The following is a 21,272-nucleotide window of genomic DNA, read 5'->3' on the forward strand; positions in this document are numbered from 1 at the left end:
ATTCCTGGAATAACAAATGAGCCAGTGAGGCTGGAGTAAAGTGAGCACAGGCACAGGGCTAGGTGAAGACAGAAGTTAGTAGGGGCAAGGGACAGATTTGGAGGGTAAATTCTCTCAACCAGTTAGATTCAGACTTCTTCAGTTTATAATAGTGATTTTGTAACTTAAGCTTTCCTGAAATATAACCCATAGATGATATATAACTTCCTTAAGAATTTCAAAATATAACTTGAATACCCTAATTAAATTAAATTTTGTAAAGCAACTTTATATCATGTTTGATATGTAAATTAAACATGTACTAATAACATGTTTTTACTAGTAAATGCTCAGGCAGGACAATACAGGAAGACAAAAATGGCCTATAAAACTACCCTTGGGAGCCATACTTTCTGAAAACAACTGGTAATGAGCCCTGTAGTTCTTTGTAAGGCCCCTACCCTAAATGGGGAAGCTACCGGAGGATTTAGAGTGAACGAGTAACATAATTGGACTAATATTTTAAAAGAATCACACTGGCCTCTGTGTGGAGTGAGGCTGTGGGTAGACAAGGGCATAAGCAGGGAGACCAGTTAGGAGGCTATTACAGTAACAGGTGCAAAATGATAAACTGGACTGAGGTGATCGTGAAAGAGGACTTGAGAAGTGGTTGAACTCTGGGTGTTCATAGAAGGCAGAGGATTTGCTGATGGGTTGGATATACAACGTGAAAGAAAGAGGAGTCAAGGATAACTGTGGCAGTTTTCGCCTGAACACATGTAAGGGTGGGATAGTCGTTAATTTAGAGGAGGGTAGAAGGAGTCACTGGGGAAGGGAGAACAGAAGTTCCCTTTTTGGATATATTAAGTTTGAGATGTCTGTTAGACATCCTGGGAGAAAAGATGTTGAGTTGAAGCTCAGATATATAAATCCCTAGAGTTCAAGGGAGAGATCCAGGCCAGAAAATTGTTATATTGTATGTATTGCATGTATTGTTTATGTGGTGGGGCTACACAAAAGATAGACTACCAGTGATTCTCTAGTGGAGATGAGATTTTTATGTTCATTAAGTTAGGGGATGAATTTAATAGTCGATGTAGATTGTTAGACTTTAGATTTAGAAGATTTGGGCCCTGCCACCTCCTTTTGTTTCTTCTGCAGTCCCTAAGCAGGTCCATCTGGGTACATATCTAATACGGTCTGCTGAAAAGGAGTGCTTCTCCTGAATTTGGGACCAGAAGATCAGGTCTTTTGAGTTCATAAAAAAGAGCTGGACTCTCTTACTTTAAGGCTTTGAGTAGTATTAACTTACTTAGAAATTTTAATTTGTTCAGATGGAATAAAGTCAATGTTTTGGGGGGGTTTTTTTTGCGGTACGCGGGCCTCTCACTGTTGTGGCCTCTCCCGCTGCGGAGCACAGGCTCCGGACGCACAGGCTCAGCGGCCATAGCTCATGGGCCCAGCCGCTCTGCAGCATGCGGGATCTTCCCGGACCGGGGCACGAACCCGTGTCCCCTGCATCGGCAGGCGGACTCTCGACCACTGCGCCACCAGGGAAGCCCAAAGTCAATGTTTTTGAAGGAAAGAATTTTTGTTATGCATTCTAACCTCTATAACTGTTTATATTACTTTTATTAGTCTTTGATTATTAGACCTAGATATAATTCTATACATTAATATATAGAATTTTATACTAATCACATAGCACTAGTGTAATCTTCATAAAAGTGATGTTAAAATGGCTAGTGTGACCTTAATGTAGTTTCTAAAATACAGTAAATACTTGTTGTATCTTTCACGTTTGTTTGGTTTTCTTGTAGGAAGATTTGGAGACTGGAGTTCACCTTGACCCTGCTGTCAAAGAGGTTCAGTATAATCCTACCTATGAGACCATGTTTGCTCCTGAGGTAAGAAAACGTATTATAGTTAAGAGTGTCTTTTGCTTTATAGTATTTAAATTATACATACGTAGATAAACGGTGAATTTTTCAATGTTTTCTGATGAAAGTATACTACTTAAACTGTTAGAAAATATATCCTGTTATATGTTAGTTATATCTCAATTAAAAAAAGAAAGGAAAAGATATCCTTCTATTCTCCAAAAGTTGAATAGTATGCTTTTGTAAGAATAATATCTAATTCTTAGATGCAAACTTAGTTAACATCTTCCTCTCAATTTTGATAAGGGAGTATTACAAGTTAACCATGACGGAAAAAATTTTGGTTGATTAGCATCATTAATGCATAGTATATTATGAAACATCTAGTGACAAATGCTGCTGTGTTAAACACTAAAAAGAGGTACCATACTGACGTGGTCACTGCTCAAAAATAGTCACACGGTTTATTGCTTGCTCTGAGTCAGACATCTTATGGATTCTTTTTTCTGATGATGATAAATGATGATGGAAGCATTTAAAAAAGCTGAAGAAGAAGAAGAAAAAAAGCAGAAATAGTGAAAATTGTCCATTTAGGAAAGTTTTTGTAGAAAAGATTAGATTTCTAGGTATTTAGCCTTTAAAAAGGAGAAAAGAATGCTTGACTGACAAGATACAGATATCAGAAAAAGGTCATTATAAGAAATAATAATATGGTTTCAGTAGCTGGATCTTTAAGAGCACTTTAAAGATAGAGATGAGGAGCTATATCTTATTGCACCCTGGTGGAGAAAGAAGTACTTTTTAATATTTTTCATTTTTTAGCATATAGTCATTGTCTTTTTTTTTTTTTTTTGATAAAGCTGTTTCATGTAATTTTTGCCTGCTTAGGTTTCCATAGTCACTTAAAATATGGCAGTGGAAATGTATAGCACAGCCAAGGATGTCAGTGCTAGTGCTCTAGCTGTTCTCCTAAGTGTACAATAAGCAAAAAACTCATTCTCATGCTCTGAGACTGGTACATTTTTTATTTTATTCCATTATTTCCTAAATCCTTATAACCTGTTGAATTATAGGCTGTTTTATATCCCTTGGCACCATTTTAGCGCTGGCACGCTGCATGATTTTTTTTTAATGTAAAGTACTTCAATTTAAGCCACTAACTTTAGAAAATAAGAAAATTTGGAAGTGGCATGGTGTATGACATTCCTGTGTCAGTGTATTTTCTATGAAGCCTGTTTTTCTTAAATTTTTAGATCCTATGCATAACTAATATATTGCTGTATGATTAGTTTTCCAAACTTTCAAGAAAAATTCAAAAGGTCAAAAAATTTTTGGTGCTATTGACGAGGCAGTAGGTTTATCATTCTCTTTGGGGGATTATCAGTCTAATTTTCTGTTCTTTTTTTTCCCGTGTTAGGGAAGCTCACATTAAATATATCAACTAGTTTATGTCAGGAACATTTCAGTGCTTATTGTCAACAATTTAAGGAAAGACTGATGGGACTGAAAAGTGAAGAAAAATTACAATTTTTCTAAGGAATTGTCTGTGACATAATAAATTATCAACTTTGAACTTTATGACTAGGGTCTGTATAACTTGGCAAAGTCTGGAAGGGTATTACCAGGAACTTTGCTGGATGAAATTCAAGTTCTCATATTTTGAGAATCCATCATTAGAGACAAGATTTAATCCTTCTTCTCAATCTAGTGTTTACCAGAGAGGACATGCTAAGTGCTTTTTAAAAAAAAAAGATGGAGACCACACTATTTCCTATAGTGCCTCTAAAGCACCAGTGAAGTTTAAGGAGAGACTGCATCTCGTTATAAAGATAAAAGTTCCATGAAAGTATTTGTAACTGGCAAATGTTTTTTGAAATAAGTGATACAGTCCAGGTTAAGAACATGAGATGTGGGGCTAAACAGACCACTTATTAGCTCTTATGTGACCTTAGATTATCTTAGTTTTTTCACAGGTAAAATGAAGATAATTTCTACTTGACCAAATTATAAGGATAAATGAGATAATACGCGATGTGCTTAGGAAACTGTCTGGCACAGAATAAGCATTTAATAAATTATAGCCTTTACTGTTATTTATGTTAATATTATTGGCATTGATGGCGAGATAGGCCTTTGTGAGGAAAGATTCCAGACAGAGGGGAACAGCATGAGCCAAATCATAAAATCTAAAGAACAGCAGTGTTTTAGTCATTATCAGTAGGGGAGAACGGGATAAGGCTAGAATAGTACTTTGTACAATCGGTATTGCACAGGCTTCAGGGGCCAAGGTAAAGAGTTCGGTCTTGATTTAATAGATGAATTTTTAGGAAGATTAATTTTAAAGGTTTGCATGATGGAAAAGAACAGGGATGGAGACTAATAAAACTACCATTTAGTACACTATGCCAGGTACCACACTGAGGGATTTGTATACCTTATCTCCTTTAGCCCTCACTACAACCCTATGAAGTAAGTACTTTTATCCCTATTTTATAGTGAGGAATTCAACTGTCAGATTATACTGCCAGCAAGTGCCATATTTGAGGCTTTGAGTCCAGATCATTCTTAACAATCACACCATAACTGTAAGACCATTTAGAAGGTGCAGTTTTGACTTTATTAGTTCAGTAAACTAACAAATTGGCTATTTTATTTTATAAATTACTGTTTCCCTCCCAACCAAGGACTTTTCCTAGTTGATCTACCTAGTTATCCAGATAAGCTTTCTCAAATTACAGAAGGAACTTGAAGACATAAGAGCCATTGTTTTAGTCTAGTGATTTTCTTCATTTCACTCAATCCTGTTGGATCCGCTTAGAGAAAAGTCTGTTTGTTAGCTTCTCTAGACTCATATAAAACCCATAAGCCTCAGAGAGAATTTCAGACTCCTTAAAATAATATTACTTTAGGAATAGAAAAACTATAAAAGTTTAGAGGGGGAAAATGCCAGTTACTGTTTAAAATCTGGCCAAAAGGGCTGCTATAAATATTAATGTTAAAATGGACTTTAGAAGTCATATAGATCAGCTCTTTTATTTTATAGATGAGGGAACTGAGGTGCAAGGTCATAGAACCACTAATAAAATATACTATCGTAATAATTAAACTGTGCTTATGTCTTACAAGATTGAGGTATTCTGCCAATAAAATTGAATTGTGGTGATCTTTTCCAAAATTATAGAAAATAACAATTAATATGCTCTTCTCACCTTAAACTTTGTTTATAAATGTTTTATACATTGATTACTTCAATGAATATTAATGGAAAACTTAATACAGCAACTTGAGTATATGATTATTTGTTTAGTAACTTGGGTTTTTTTTCCTATATGTGAATTTATGGTTATGATTTCATATAGTCAATTTTTACTTATATGAATTTTCTTAATTCCTGTGATGTTATACTGCTAAGGCATCAACCCTCAAGTACTCTGCCTGTTGAAGACTTGAGAACCACTGCCTTATAATACATGGATCTCTTAGATTTATCAACTAATGTCTTAAATTAAAAGTGCTTTTCTCCCAAGTTTATAAATAAATCACTACTTCACTGAGATGAAAGAGGTAAGGTTACTTACCTCAGAAACATTTTCGTTTTTGGTGCAATGTCTGAATTAATACTTAAATATGTATATTTTATATAGGAGATTTACAATTGTAATTGACTGTGATATACTTCAATATTATATTAGCCAAAAACTATTAAATACTCATACCTAATTAACTTGAATATGTATTTTAAAAAAATCACTTGTATACAAACTTAGGCTTAGACTTAACTACCAAAAGTCGAAAAGAAGCATTTAGAAATCAGTTTTGTGTATTTTTAAATATGCATCGTTTTGTTTTTTTAATGGTTAACCCAGAATTAAGAGTTGCATATTCACACAGACCAGGAACATCTCAGAGAGTAATTGGTAAGAACTGAGTCCTGCTGAATAACATTCTCTGCCTTCCTCTGTTGACATGTAACGTCTTTGAGGTCAGCTCCAATAGCTGCCAGTAACCAGAAAGTTAAGGTGAGCCAGAAGTAGATGAGCCTACCCCAGGCAGCTTCCTATATCAGTGGAAGATTTTTTTCTTGTCTCAGCTTAAATATGTATAAAATATAAGCACGTTTAAATTTTTAGACAGTGTTAGGAAGAGTACCACAAGATATACTTTGCTGTAATATATGGATCTATATTCTTACAGAAATCAAAGTTCTTAACACTGAGAATTTTTCTTTAAAAGATGGAGGCAGGGCTTCCCTGGTGGCACAGCGGTTAAGAATCTGCCTGCCAATGCAGGGGACACGGGTTCGAGCCCTGGTCGGGGAAGATCCCACATGCCGCGGAGCAACTAAGCCCGTAAGGCCACAACTAAAGGAAGCCCACACGCAGCAACGAAGACCCAACGCAGCCATAAATAAATAAATAAATATTTATTTAAAAAAAAAAAAAAAAAGATGGAGGCAGTTTGATATGTATGACCTGTAGAAGAATTATTCCCTTTTTGTAAAATTTTAATAGAATTAGAATATGGAAATTGTACTTTCCTTTTTGAAATTGGAAATTATAAGCATAATGATTGGTAATTTATTAGATGTGATAGGAGTAACAATATAGGCAATGGGGATTTTTATCATTTTGGAATTTTTTTACCCCCAGAAATATCACATGCTGCTTTGCAGATGTTAACTGACTATAGCAATTAGATCATCTAGTCAACTTAAGTCATTTTATTATCTTTGATTTTATGGATGTTTTTGTAATAAATTTCATGTAATAAATTTCATGACTGAATGAAGTTAACTGTAACTTCCAGCATTCAGCAATCTAGATTTTTTTCCCTACATTTCCACCCGTCAGCTCAGGAAGAACTAATACGGGCTATAAAGTCTTGCCCTATCCTTTAATTTAGAATAAATAGTAATAAAAGCTTTATATATGAATTAGATATCTTAAGATTGAATCATTTTAAACCTAGAAATGGAAGCTGTCAATAGAAAGGAATATTAATTTATTTTCTTCTAAAGCAGAAAAAATTATAAGGCAAATTAACGTTTAAATTCAGATTTTTATGCATAGCATAATGTTGATATGTAGAGAAGACAACATTCTGGTTAAGGAAAGGTCAATAATTTATATTTATGGCTCTGGAAGTGTATCATGGAAAAGGTGGTTTCAAATGGTAGTGACCTAAGATGTTCTAATGTCAAAATATTTATTATGACAGTCGACCTTCCAGAATTCAAATAAAAATATCCCGTCTACTTCCACTGTTTCCAAAGTGGGAAGTTCATTTTATTCTTTATTTTTAAAACTGTAAAGAAAAGAGTTGGATCTTCCCGATACCTTTTCTAATAGCATTAGTGACTTTAGGCAGGCAAGGTATGCCATCTTGACCTTTTTCTCCATTTCTAACATGAGAAAGAGAATACCTCTTTAACTTTCCAGAATTTTTGTACAGATCAAATTAAATAACATTTGGAAAGCCATTCTGGAAACTCAAAACATTGTAAACATACAGATAATAATGGCACTATTTTGTGTAAGATTTTCATAGTGTGACTTTTCAGAGTGGAGAAGTTTTATTTACATTTGTAATGTCTTTTCCTAGGGACTTTTTCAAGGACTTTACTTTTACTGTCTATTTCCTATCTTCTGCCCCCAGTGAGACTGATTAATCTTTCCTTCATTAGTGCTTTCTATATGCCAGGCACTATGGAAAGTATTGACGGTTCTAAGTCTCCACCTTTGAGGAACTCATAATCTAGTAGCAGAGAAACATGTGTTTTTTAAATTACATCATGGTACCATTCCAAAAATCCCCCAAATCATCGTTTAGACAAAACTATAGTGTGTCTCAATTATCTAGAGCAACACTGTCAAACAGAACTTCCTGCAATAATGAAAATGTAGTAGCAAGTAATTGTATGAGGCTGTTGAGTTCTTGAAATGTGGCTGGTATGGCTGAGGAACTGAATATTTTAATTAATTTAAATTTCAATAGCCACACATAGGCTTGGGTGAGCTGGTTCCTCTCCAGTCCTGGTGGCTGCCAAACAGTGCTAACCAGCCATTGTCCAGTTGTACTAAACCATGGGAGGTAAGCATGTTCCCACACAAGTTAATGGGCCCCTGATGATTTAGAGTTAAAAATACATTGTACAATAATTCTACTCATTCTAGCTTTATACACTGAGAATTTGGGTTTTTTTGTTTGTTTTTTTTCTTACAACATTGTAGTTTGGACCAGAAAATCCCTTCAGAACACAGCAAATGGCTGCCCCTAGAAATATGCTTTCTGGATATGCTGAACCAGCCCACATCAATGATTTTATGTTTGAACAGCAAAGAAGAACTTTTGCCACATACGGTAAGATGATACGCGAGTTTCAGGTTAAACCTTATTAGAAGTGGGGGGTGTGTGTGTGTGTGCGCGCAATGATCGATTTTATCTTCTGGCTTTTTAAATTTATTAACCTGGATTCCTTAAAAGGGTAGTATGTTTTCTTATACACATCTATAAATATTTATACAAATAGGAAGGTGCACTAATATTTTTAGCTGTCATTCTAAATCTGTTCTGATTTCTGAGTACTAGAAATATTCTGTGGTCTTAAAAACAGAACATTCTCTGTTGTACTTTTTTTTTTTTTTTGCGGTACGTGGGCCTCTCACTGTTGTGGCCTCTCCCGTTGCGAACACAGGCTCTGGATGCGCAGGCTCAGCGGCCATGGCTCACGGGCCCAGCCGCTCCGCGGCATGCGGGACCCTCCCGGACCAGGGCACGAACCCGCGTCCCCTGCATCAGCAGGCGGACTCTCAACCACTGCGCCACCAGGGAAGCCCTCTCTGTTGTACTTTTTAATGAACACTTGTTATTGAATGACTGTTGCATGTAGACTGCTATTGAAATTGGTAAATAACCGGATAGTGTTAAGAGGTATATTTTTATCTTCTTATGTACTAGTTGACTTAACTCTCTTTCTCAGATTTTATCTCTGAAAAGTTTTCTGTTGATTACTGAGGGTTATCAGGAAATGGAATGGCCACAAATTCATTGCGTAAAATAATTATATCCTATCGGTGGGATTTGAGAAAGTTAATGTGCATACAAGGCTGGGGATCCCCTCTACAAGAAGATGGTCTTTATAAAAATGTCCTTGCTCATGGTTCCACAGACCATAGGTCTGGTCACTTATATCAGCTTTGTCCATATTTGGTAGTGCCTTTTCTTTCTCTTCCCATAATCTACATCTGTAGGTTGACAGACACACTGATCACCTTCTGCTTTGAAGAGCTTTTTGGTAGGGTGGGTGAGCAAAGTAACTGAGAATGTTTTTATGCCTGTTGTAGTTGTGATCTTTATGAATTAATTATTTATGCTGATGTTCTCTTCCCCAAAGAGTAACTGAAAAAGAAAACTTTGAACTTTTTTAACAAGAGATTTAATAATCACATTTTTAGACATCAGCAACATTGTCTCTCTTATTTTCATTTAGTTTTCTTTGCAGTTAAAATTCTAATACCTCCTCCTTTTATTTCTTATAGGATTTTTTTAAAGTTCTAAACAGATTTTTCTGTCCTATCTATGATTAACTTCCATTATTATAAGATAGCACCCAAAATAAAGTTAAGAAAGCAGTATCATGGGAAATGTTATGTATTCGGTGATGCTTTTTAATAGCAATTGTTTTCACTAAAAAATAACATAAACCAATTTTAAACATTTAGGAAAGAGAAGAAAAAGGTTACCTATAATCCCACTATACTAAAATATCTACTTTTACTAGATATTTTATTCCTCCAAGTCTTTTTTATTATACATATTTGTATTACAGTGCTGTAATCCTTCTAAACTGAAAATTTTGCAACTTTTTAATTCAATATTCTATCATAAGCATTTTTCAATGTTACTTTATAATCTCAAAGCTTATTATTTTTAAGCACTATGTAACATCCACTGATGGGTTTATATTACAATTTACATAATTATTCTGTTAGAAAATTACTTTTTTCTAGTTTTTAGTGAGCCATGCAAACTGATTCATCGTGAATTAGTTTAGAGGTTTAGTACAGATAGTCTTATTTATTTATCCACAATATGTTCTTGGAAACTGGTTGTAAAATGATTGACATATATTAAATTATATTTCACTGTGGCTAGGTTATAATTGACTTAACAGGTGCCAAAAGTCATAGCAAAGACTTTATACCTCTGAAATCTCCTAAAAGAGTTCAGTGACACTTCCAGTCCAATAAAATGGTTATAAATGCATTGTACCCATTGATTGTATAAGGGATCCCATGTAAATCTAAAGTATATGTGCATTACATAAAAATCAATTCTATTGCATCATGAATTTATTATATCCTAGCCTATAATAAAATGGACTTTTAAAGACTCTGCAGGGTTATTTTTAGACTTTAGAAGGAAGGGCCTTAAGCAATATTTTAGGTAGCTTAAATCTTTAGAACAAAATAAAACAGGTGAAAAAACTATCCTATCGCATTGAAAGCTATTCAGTTGGCTTTAGACCCAGGTTCAGAAACAGCTTACTTGGAAAAATAATAGCTGGTATTTTTTGCCTCTTCCATTAAGAGGGCGTGGACTAGAACAAAGATTGAACTATTTAGTGAGTCAAAGACATAAAAAAGGAATGTGGGGTATATACTATGTTAGGTGGCCTGGAATAAAAGGAGTAGCCACTTGCAAATTAAGTAATGTATGTCTGTCTCCCTTATGAGAATCTTAGAACTGAGAACCATTTATCTGAACTTAAATAAACAAGTTAACCAACCTCAAGTTTAGCAGTCTTTTTTTCTTTACCCCCAAGTACTAAGCAAGTATAGCTTCTGTTAATTTAAAAGTCTTATTTTCTCATAGAAAGTTCTTGTCTAGCTTCTGATAGTAATTCCTATCTGAGTTTTTCCTCTCACTCTTACACATGGAATGTAATGCTATGAGACCTTTCTGTTACCTTCTGATTTGCAAAGTACCAGGGAGCAAACCTTCCTTATATCTTGTATAAGACACAAGACATGTCTCTCTTACCTACGAGACATGAAGGAGATGGCACAGGAATTCAGCTTTTTTTAAATTATTTTATTTATTATTTTTGGCTGCGTTGGGTCTTCGTTGCTGCGCACGGGCTTTCTCTAGTTGCAGCAAGCCGGGGCTTCTCATTGCGGTGGCTTCTCTTGTTGCGGAGCATGGGCTCTAGGCACGCGGGCTTCAGTAGTTGTGGCACATGGGCTCAGTAGTTGCAGCTCGCGGGCTCTAGAGCGCAGGCTCAGTAGTTGTAGCGCACGGACTTAGTTGCTCCGCGGCATGTGTGATCTTTCCAGACCAGGGATCAAACCCGTGTCCCCTGCATTGGCAGGCGGGTTCTTAACCACTGTACCACCTGGGAAGTCCAGGAATTCATCTAAGTCTCATATTTATCACTCTATAACTCTGCTGGGATATAGAACACTGATCCTACTTTTCTAACCATTTTTAAATGGTTATAGCAGTGTTATAATCTAAGTGTATTATTTTACTTAGTTTATCACAGCCACCTCTATTCCTTAATCTGTAAAGACAGTCTCCTTTACTGTATCATCCCATTTACTTATGCTACAGTTTTGCTTTTAGCTCCCATTTATCATGTTTGTCCTGAGTTCTTAGTCTCTCAATGGTTTGTATGAATTCTTTTGTCCTGTTCTCCTCCCTTTTTGTCTTGGGTTTCTGGCCTGTTCCCTTACTGGTCTTCCTTGGGGATTCTCAGTAAGGTTCCTCCCCTTTGTCCTCCTTTCACTCATGATTTTCTCCACACCAGTCTATGAAAGTGGAAAATTTTAAATAGACACGTTTAAGCTGATTCACTTCATTGTACAGCAGAAACTAACACAACATTGTAAAGCAAGTATACTCCAGTAAAAAAAATTTTTTTAATTAATAAACACATTTAGTTTCACCACACTCATTATTAACTGAGTTTTAACTTCAATATTAACTCTTTATTAAACCCTTTTATTAACATTTTTTAACATCTTTATTGGAGTAGAATTGCTTTACAATGGTGTGTTAGTTTCTGCTTTACAACAAAATGAATCAGTTATATATATACATATGTTCTCATATCTCTTCCCTCTTGCGTCTCCCTCCCTCCCACCCTCCCTATCCCACCCCTCCAGGCGGTCACAAAGCTTTTATTAACATTTTTAAATGATTTTTTAAAATACTCTGCTGAATGAAGATGTCATAATTTATGAAAAAATTCTTGTATCATTTAGATTGCAAGTTGGTTCTAGTTTTCATTATTTAAAATGTGGTGATGTATATTTTAAGCTGCAGTAAAATGCTTTTTAAAATGTGGTAGTGAATTTGTTTGTGCATAAAACTTTATGGGTTGTTTTTCGTTATTAAGATGAATCTCCAGAAGTGGATCTAAGAATGTAAATGTTTTTAAAACTTTTGTTATATATTGTCAAATTGTTTTCCAAAAGAATTCTCCCAACTTTTACTGCCACCACCATGTATAAAAATCCTACTTTTCCTTACTCAAGATCCATATGATTGTTTTTCCTTTGTTTATTTGATAGTCAAAATATTGTATTTCTTTATTTTAACTTTATCCTTTTGGATTACTAGTGAGGTTTGAAGGTTTTTTCATATATTTGTAATCATTCTTTTGCAAATTGTTTACAGTCTCTTCTCATTTACCTATTGAGACATTAATATTACTAATCTTAAGAATCTAACAATAAAACTAATATTATTAGAGCCACTTCAAGTAAAACTACAAAGAAAGAAAGTAAACACTGGGAATTCCCTCGTGGTCCAGTGGTAAAGAATCTGCCTTCCAATGCAGGGGACACAGGTTCGATCCCTGGTCAGAGAACTGAGATCCCACATGCCGCAGGGCAACTAAGCCCATGCGCCACTACTAATGAGCTTGCGCACCTCAACAAGAGACCCCGCATGCCACAAACTACAGAACCTACGTGCTCTGAAGCCCCCTCACCACTACTACAGAGCCCATGTAACCTGCAGCCCACACGCCACAACTAGAAAGATGCCTGCGCACCACAATGAAGAGCCAGCACGCTGCAATGAAAGATCCTGTGTACTGCAACTAAGACCTGACACAGCCAAAAAAATAAAGAAAATAAATTTAAAATTTTTTTAAAAAGTGAACAGTAATTCTATTAAAAAGATAAAATGGAAAATAAGCTTCAGAAAGATAGATAAGAATATTTCAGAACTTAAATATAGATATATTCACTTATTTGAGACATAGGTTGGTAGAAAACTAATTGGACTAAAATTCTGTAGTGTTAGAGTTATATCTTGTTCTGTTGCTGGCTAACTTCTAGTAAGACATTTATCAATAGATAAATATTTAACATCCCTTATTAGTAAAGGGAAATACTATTATCCCCTAATTACCTGGGTGGGAGGCAGTAGTGGTAATGGTGACAGTGGCAGTAAAGATTTTACCGCAGAGGGTGTGGAGAAGGAGGAGAACATAAGTTCCTTTCCTCAGAAGAAGAGGAAATTCCAGGCCAGATGAGCTGGCAATTGGTGCTTACACAGAGACCATAAGAAGAACCAGAGTTCTCCCTTCCCTCTCTGCCTCCTACACCATCTCCCTAAACACATAATGCAACGCCATTTGTGTAGATATATATCTCCTTCAAGACAGAATTACATTTTAGATAAATTTTTATGGTTGAGATGGGGATTTTTAACTTAGGGTATGTTTAAATTTTACATGAGCCTTATGAAGTCTCATTTTAGAAAAATAATTTATAGAACACTAAACACTATTCTCTATGTCAAAGAGATGAAAGATAAAATAACTCATGGGATTTGAACCTGTGATTTCAGAGGTTGCAAAGCTGCTTTCTGCCATCAAGCTCTCTCCTCAGGCCAAGAACATATTTTAATACTAAAAAAAAAAACTATATGCAAATGAGCTAATACCTAGGTGGTTGGTTCAGTGTTAGCGTATTATGAGGGTGAGTTGAATACCTACGTGCTTAGCTTGTCTGAAAAGTATGTTAAATGACAAATCTTTTTCTTTTTCCCAGAAGAAGTTCCCTTTAATCTTCAGCTGGAAAATTAAAATGTAAATAAATATATAAGAAAATTTAATTGTTAGCTACATTCACTAGAATGTACCGCTAAAGAAAAATGCGCAAGTACTCTTATGTAGTATTTCATGCTTGTTCACATGGGTTGTAGGCCATAGACTGATTTAATGATCTAGCTCTCTTTTGTGAATATACTGGATTATTACTAAAACTGATTTTACCAAACATTTATCATACTAGCACCCCCAATTGAAGAAAAACTGATTTCAGTTAATACAGACTTTCTTTCCTGAAGTTCCCATAGACCACTGAAGACTACATTTATATGTAGCTACACACTCTAGCTGAAGGAGTACATAAATATGCTAATAGATATCCTTACTGCTCTTACCAAAGAAATATAAATAATGATTTATGAAGTAGAAATATACTATTTTTACATTGGGAGGGAAGACTATCTTTACTGAGAATAGCATTTGCAAAATAATAGCTAAATTTTATGTAATTCTTCTTACCCTATTTCTTTTTTAAATTATTTAAAAGTTTATATAACTTGATAAACTAAACCATGCAGTATCTGTTACCAAAAATAAAAAGATTTCTAAACTCCTGAATGTATGATATACGTATATTTTTAAGCTCTTAGAAAATTTAAGACTAAAGTTTGATATTTTGGCCTAACGGGCTGTTAGTAATGTAATGTCAATATGCTAGATTCATCTGTTCTACTGAAGTCATTCATTGTCCAGCCTGAGATTTGGGTTAATGATTCTAAATAGAAACATAGCTCATGAAAGAAGGATTAGTCCTCAGAGTAACAGTGGACAGTTGAATGTGATAAAGTAAAGTGATAACTCTTTTGGAGATAAGCTCAGAGAGATCCAACACAATGAAAGGTCTTTGAAATTATCTTGCACAAGCAACTTTACAATCGAAAATTTGGTTTGCTTGTGATAGAATTATTGGTGTGTACATCCTGATGATAAAGGAAGCTGTAATACTTTCAGAACATAAGGAAGAAATAAAGTCACAAGAAAACAAACAAAAAAAGAGACCATTTTCAGCATCTGGGAAGGAAAATGTAAAATGAGTAAATGTGTATAGAATCAAAATGAATTGTAAATGGAAAAAAATGGAGTCAGTAATTTGTACTTTGCTCCTTTCAGGTTATGCCTTGGACCCTTCATTAGATAACCATCAAGTGTCTACTAAGTATATTGGTTCTGTAGAAGAAGCGGAAAAAAATCAAGGTAATTTATTTGAAATATCAATATTTAATATCAAATATATATACCTATACTTATTGGTTGTAGATTGACTTTGGACAGTAGGGAAAAACTAGTATGTAATTTATCTCTTGATTTTTTTTTTTTTAAGTTGAGACAATAGTGGGATATAGTTTAGAGCAATGTATAGAAATATTAGTTTGGAGCTTGCTTTTGCCACTTACTAGGTGTGCAACCTTGTAAGGAAGATAGTCATACCTGTAGTGGCGGGGTTGGGGGGTGGGGAGTGATTTCTTGGCACAGTTCCAGTCCTGTGGAAATCATTCAAGAAATGAAAACTAATGTATATCTGATTTTAGCAGTTTATTTCTCAACACTAATGTCAAGCTCCATTTTAAGAGAGCAGAAAAAAATCTCATCGTGCATGTCTGTGGAGATTGTCTTTCAAGGGTTGCTTTGAAGTCTTGAGTTTGAATATGTGTTTTAAAACATATGTTTATACTTGTATTCATTTTGTACTTATTTTAAGACAAAGCATCATAATCTAAATGCTAACTTGCCACAAAGCTCATTGGCCCCTTGGAATCTTATCCATAAAATGTTCGATAGAAAAAGAGTATGCTGTTTGTACGAAGGCACTTAGTAACTCTAGAGCCTATATCAGGGGTCCCCAACACCCAGGCCACAGACAGGTGCTGGTACGTGGCCTGTTAGGAACCAGGCTGCACAGCAGGAGGTGAGCAGTGGGCGAATGAGCAAAGCTTCATCTGTATTTACAGTCACTCCCCATCGCTTGCATTACCACCTGAGCTCCACCTCCTATCAGGTCAGCGGTGACATTAGAGTCTCATAGGAGCACGAACCCTACTGTGAACTGCGCATGTGAGGGATCTAGGTTGTGCGCTCCTTATGAGACTCTAATGCCTGGTGATCTGAGATGGAGCTGAGGCAGTGATGCTAGCGCTGGGGAGCGGCTGCAAATACAGACTATCATTAGCAGAGAGGTTTGACTTCACAGAGACCATAATAAATCAACTGCTTGCAGACTCATATCAAAACCCTATCAGTGAGTGGCAAGTGAAAACAAGCTCAGGGCTCCCACTGATTCTGCATTATGATGAGTTGTATAATTATTTCATTATATATTACAATGTAATAATAATAGAAATAAAGTGCACAATAAATGTAATGCACTTGAATCATCCCCAAACCATCCCCACCCTCCCACCCCCCGGTCCATGGAAAAATTTTCTTTCACAAACCAGTCCCTGGTGCCAAAAAGGTTGGGAACCGCTAGCCTATATGATGGTTTATGAGCTAGATTGTTGTTAAAATAGGATTTTAACAACCTTTTGTTATAACACAGCTTAAAGGAAACTGATTTGAATTAATATAGGTTAAGCTTTTCTCTTTGTTAGACCTCTACAAGCTACATCTTTATGTAGCTAGATTCTCAGTTAGCAGTTAAATTTTGACTGACTCCCGTAAACCTTTCTTTTTCCAATTTAATGACTACACACAGCATGCCACCTCCTACTGATCAAATGAGAATCCCAACCAGAAACATCCTCTTTCCTCTTTTCTTCTTACTGTTAAGATTTATGGTATTAGAGGTCAAGTTTAGATTGAGATCACCTGGAAGAAGTACCAGATTCTTGTGAAACCTTCTTTAATTTATATTGTTGCATTACAATACAGTGAAGCAAGTAAAGCAAGGAAAAGTTATTAATTATTTAATGTAATTTTATCTAATTCAGCTTTTGAATGAGAAATTTTAGCTTATTCTTGCTTTCAAAGGTAACTTTATCATTATTCAGCATTATTAAATTCCTATGTTTCTTTCAAAAAGTGGTAAAATCTACTGATAAAGATCTGTGATTAATTAAAAAGATTGTGTACCACTGCAGGATTACATAGCTGGGTCTTTTCTTCCTTCACATATACTAGAATTTGCAACATATTGCAGTGTTAGAAAGCTGCTTTGCCCAGAAGGTTGAGTCTCTTTTTATATAGCATGAGTTGGTGTATCTTGATTCATGTAGGTTTCGTTTTGTGTTTTAAATATTTTGTGTTTATAAATATATATAAATATATACATTGCTGTTTCTTTAGAAAATATCCATATTTATGATCTCTGCTTTTTTGTTTTTAATATAGGTTTAACTGTGTTTGAAACTGGTCAGAAGAAAATAGAAAAGAGGAAAAAATTCAAAGAAAATGATGCATCTAATATTGATGGTTTCTTGGGACCGTGGGCAAAATATGTGGATGAAAAAGATGTAGCCAAACCTTCAGAAGTAAGCTGTGATGTTTTTCATTGCCAATTCAGGTGTCTGCTATGTCTCTATGAAGGATACCTATATTAATAAACGAGGTTTCCTTAGAGAACCAAATGACTCATCAGAATTTCTCTGCCTTAGATAGAGAAAATACAATAATTCCTTTGTTTTTCTTTGGAATAATTTTTGTTTATATTTTTCTGATTTATTATCTTCCATACTTTTTAATTAAAATACAATATTGAACGATTTTTAATAAAAATCACCTTGATAATACTATTAAGGTGCTATGGTAGCTGATTTTCTGATGCCAGATATTCAGATAGTAATTACAGAATCAGCCTATGATTTTAGAATTCATGATGGGTTTTATTTATTAATTTATTTTAAAATTTTAACAAAGTAGTATGTCTATTTTTTTTCATAATATTATGAAGTTTATAAAGTAAAACTATAAAACCCTACTTGCCCCTCTCCACCTCCTAATCCTACTGTCTCTATGAGCCAGTCACTGTTCTAGGTCATAGGGATATAGCAGTGGAAAAGATTAAGAAAATCGCATCCTCATGAAGCTTACATTCTAGCTGTATCTCACATCCAATTATCTCAGTAATACATATATGCTGCTCTTTATTTATTTTGACTTCTCAGTTATTATAAGGATTTACTACTACCCCACCTTGCTTTTACTGCTTCTCCCACAAAAGTTGTGTCACAAATCTGTAGTCACTGCTTATATCCTTATGACTATTAAAAGCTGTTTACTGAAGAACATCATCTACTAAAATTCACTGTCTTTTCTGGTACTAGATTTTCTAATTGCCTCATTTTTTCACTTACATAATTAGCATAATACATCAAATTACTTTCTAGGTGTCCCAGAAGGATGGGTTTTGTATACAATGAGTTTAGAAGTATTAACTAGTACCCACTGTGTGTTTAGTGCCATTTTGTAGTCTGCCAAAGAGTTGAGATTGTTATCCTGGGAGACATACTTGCGGCTATTGCCTCACCAAAAAAGTGTGCCTCATTATAAAGAATTTATGACCAATGTTGGCCAGGATGGGGTTCTAGAACATCCATTTTAAAAGTTCACTCCTTAATTCCCTTAGGAAGAACAAAAAGAATTGGATGAAATTACAGCAAAGAGGCAGAAAAAAGGCAAACAGGAAGAAGAGAAACCTGGAGAGGAAAAGACAATCTTACATGGTAATATATTTTTTATGCCTCCTCATTTTTATGATAAACTTTCAGATATTTACTCTGTTCACATAATATATGTATTGCCTTTACTAATCAGCTGCTAGAATTCATTTTATTAAGAATTATATTGGACAGTTTGCATCCCAAAGAAATTATAGCAAACCTCTTCTATGTTCTAATTAAAGAGATAGCCACAGATGATTTTTTTTGAAGTGCTAATGAATTTTTTTTTAAAGGTAGATAAAGGAGATTATGGTTCACAGTCTGTTCTTTCCTAAGATAAAGTTGACTCTTTTTGATGTATAACTAGTCTCCCAGTCTTTTTTTTTTTTTTTTTTTTTTTGCGGTACACGGGCCTCTCACTGTTGTGGCCTCTCCCATTGCGGAGCACAGGCTCTGGATGCGCAGGCTCAGCAGCCATGGCTCACGGGCCCAGCCGCTCGGCGGCATGTGGGATCTTCCCGGACTGGGGCACGAACTCGTGTCCCCTGCATCGGCAGGCGGACTCTAAACCACTGCGCCACCAGGGAAGCCCTCCCCCAGTCATTTTAACCTTTTGTTTTTAACCCAAGCCAAATATTCTCCAGGTATGATCACAGTTCGTAACTGTTACTAAATTATACTTTAAAAGAATCAACTTTGTTTTTCATGTAAGTGGACTGGAGATTAAGATTCTCATACTTACTTTGATTTGTAGAAGGAAATGCATATTCACCAAAATAAATTATATTCTAAACTCTACCTGGTTCATTAGTAACTAGTTATATTGGGGAAATTATGTAGTGACTACCAGACTAAAAGAATAATTCAGTTCTGATAGTATTGATTATTCTAATGTTATATCACTTATCAAATATATAGGTTTCACGAGGTCACGTTTAGCTTCTCAAGCTCCAGTTTTATCTCCAAGGAGTCTATTTAGTACTGTGGTGCTTGTGGCCATAATAACAATAATAGCCAACATTTATTGAGTACTTACTCTGTGCAGCATGCTACTAAATGCTTTATATATACTATGTCATTTAATTCTCACATGTGACTTTATTGTAAAATCTGGGTTGAAAGTAGAAAAGAGATTGGAAAAAGAACCTGGAAGGACATAAAGGAGGAAAGCAGGGAAAAGGGTAGTTGATATATTTTTGTTTTGTTTTAACTTCCTTCTTATCCTGTTTTGCTTCTGATTCTTTGCCAATGACTCACAAGGCCCAAGTATTATCTTTTCTTCTCTCGCTGTAATTGTACTGCAGTGGAGTCTTTGTATATGCCACTAAAATGTGTAACTGGATAAAGAAGTAAGAGCTTATTTAAAGGTCTGATATTCTCTCGATATTTAGGGATTCTAAAATACTACCACTAATTGTAAATAATAGCTATGATTTCAGGCAGTTAAATTTTAGCTGACTCTTGGTCTTAACATCATCAGAGTATTTTTACCAAAACCTTGATATGCAACAATATCCCTATGAATAAAATGTTTGTTATTATTTTAAGAATGTAGATTTCATGACTATGTCTTTTATTTGTTCACTGCTTTCTTTTGCCTTCTTGTTTCAGTTAAAGAAATGTATGACTATCAAGGCAGGTCCTATCTTCACATACCTCAGGATGTTGGTGTTAATCTGCGGTCACCTGTGCCACCTGAGAAGTGTTATCTTCCCAAAAAACAAATTCATGTGTGGTCCGGACACACAAAGGTAAGCAAATTGGTTGTTTTTGTTTGTTGTAATGTATAACAGTGACACCAGCATAACTTTTCAGCTATTGATGTGGGACATTCAATATTTCTAGTAAAGATGTAGAGAAGTCAAGATAGAACAGGGAGGTCAAACTGAAGATAAACCGGAGTCAGACTCTGGCGGTACCAACACATATGAGTCACAAGTGAATACTCAGTCTTCAAGGTCATCTGATTGGGCCGTGACATAAGCATTCATGATTTGGTGTCCTATCCCCTTATGGTAGCCCAGGCCTTCGCCTCCAAGTTCCTGCCATAATATTCTTCCTCTTGGGTACCAAGTCAGTGAGTAATGGGCTGATACTAGCACAAAAGCCTCAATAATTTTACCTTAGCAATTAGAGTTATCACACTTCAAAGAAGATTAGATGCTCCCTGGTTTATACACTATGATATTCTTAAACTGATGCAGAGACAAAGACACTTGAAAATTTTGATGTTACTATTCTTTGTCATCTGCACTGTTCCAACTGATAATTTCCAGCTCTTAGCAAAGAGCAAAGGTACTGAGTAAAAGAAGGAAGAGGAGTGAGGGCATTAGTAACATGATTGACCAAGAATTCCCTTGGGTGAGGAAGTCGGTAATGAAGGTTAAAAAAAAAATCTTGAAAAGCTTAGCGTCCAAAGGGCTGCTCTTAGAATACTAACGAAGGTTATTCTAGGGTATGATTTTTAGAATGAAGAAAAATAGTAAATTAGGTGGCTTAAAAATACACTGTCTTTCCCTTCTGTTTAATTTTAGCTGAGATTTCAAATGCTTCTGACATAATTTTAATTCCTTTTTACAGGGCGTCAGCGCAGTCAGATTGTTTCCTCTCTCTGGCCATTTGTTGCTGTCTTGTTCCATGGACTGTAAAATTAAGGTGAGTTTTCAGTAACAGAGTAGGAGTGCTACAAAGCTA

At 35.2% G+C, this 21,272-nt stretch overlaps 2 protein-coding genes across 2 annotated transcripts in view; one reads left to right on the forward strand and one right to left on the reverse strand.

The window, feature by feature from the left end:
* The window catches only part of WASF1 (WASP family member 1), a 159,019-nt gene that overhangs the window by 111,133 nt on the left and 26,614 nt on the right, over positions 1 to 21,272 (reverse strand). The gene's annotated exons all lie outside the window — the stretch shown is intronic.
* Positions 1 to 21,272, forward strand: part of CDC40 (cell division cycle 40) — a gene marked incomplete at its 5' end in the record, with an annotated part of 55,768 nt that overhangs the window by 16,562 nt on the left and 17,934 nt on the right. The window contains 7 exons of the mRNA XM_079938828.1: positions 1,800 to 1,886; positions 8,090 to 8,219; positions 15,094 to 15,177; positions 17,311 to 17,450; positions 18,545 to 18,641; positions 20,190 to 20,329; positions 21,159 to 21,233. Coding sequence (XP_079794954.1) covers positions 1,800 to 1,886; positions 8,090 to 8,219; positions 15,094 to 15,177; positions 17,311 to 17,450; positions 18,545 to 18,641; positions 20,190 to 20,329; positions 21,159 to 21,233 — 753 coding nt within the window. The remainder of the gene's footprint in view (positions 1 to 1,799; positions 1,887 to 8,089; positions 8,220 to 15,093; positions 15,178 to 17,310; positions 17,451 to 18,544; positions 18,642 to 20,189; positions 20,330 to 21,158; positions 21,234 to 21,272) is intronic.

This window comes from Stenella coeruleoalba (assembly GCF_951394435.1).
Source record: "Stenella coeruleoalba genome assembly, chromosome: 12".
Taxonomy (NCBI): domain Eukaryota; kingdom Metazoa; phylum Chordata; class Mammalia; order Artiodactyla; family Delphinidae; genus Stenella; species Stenella coeruleoalba.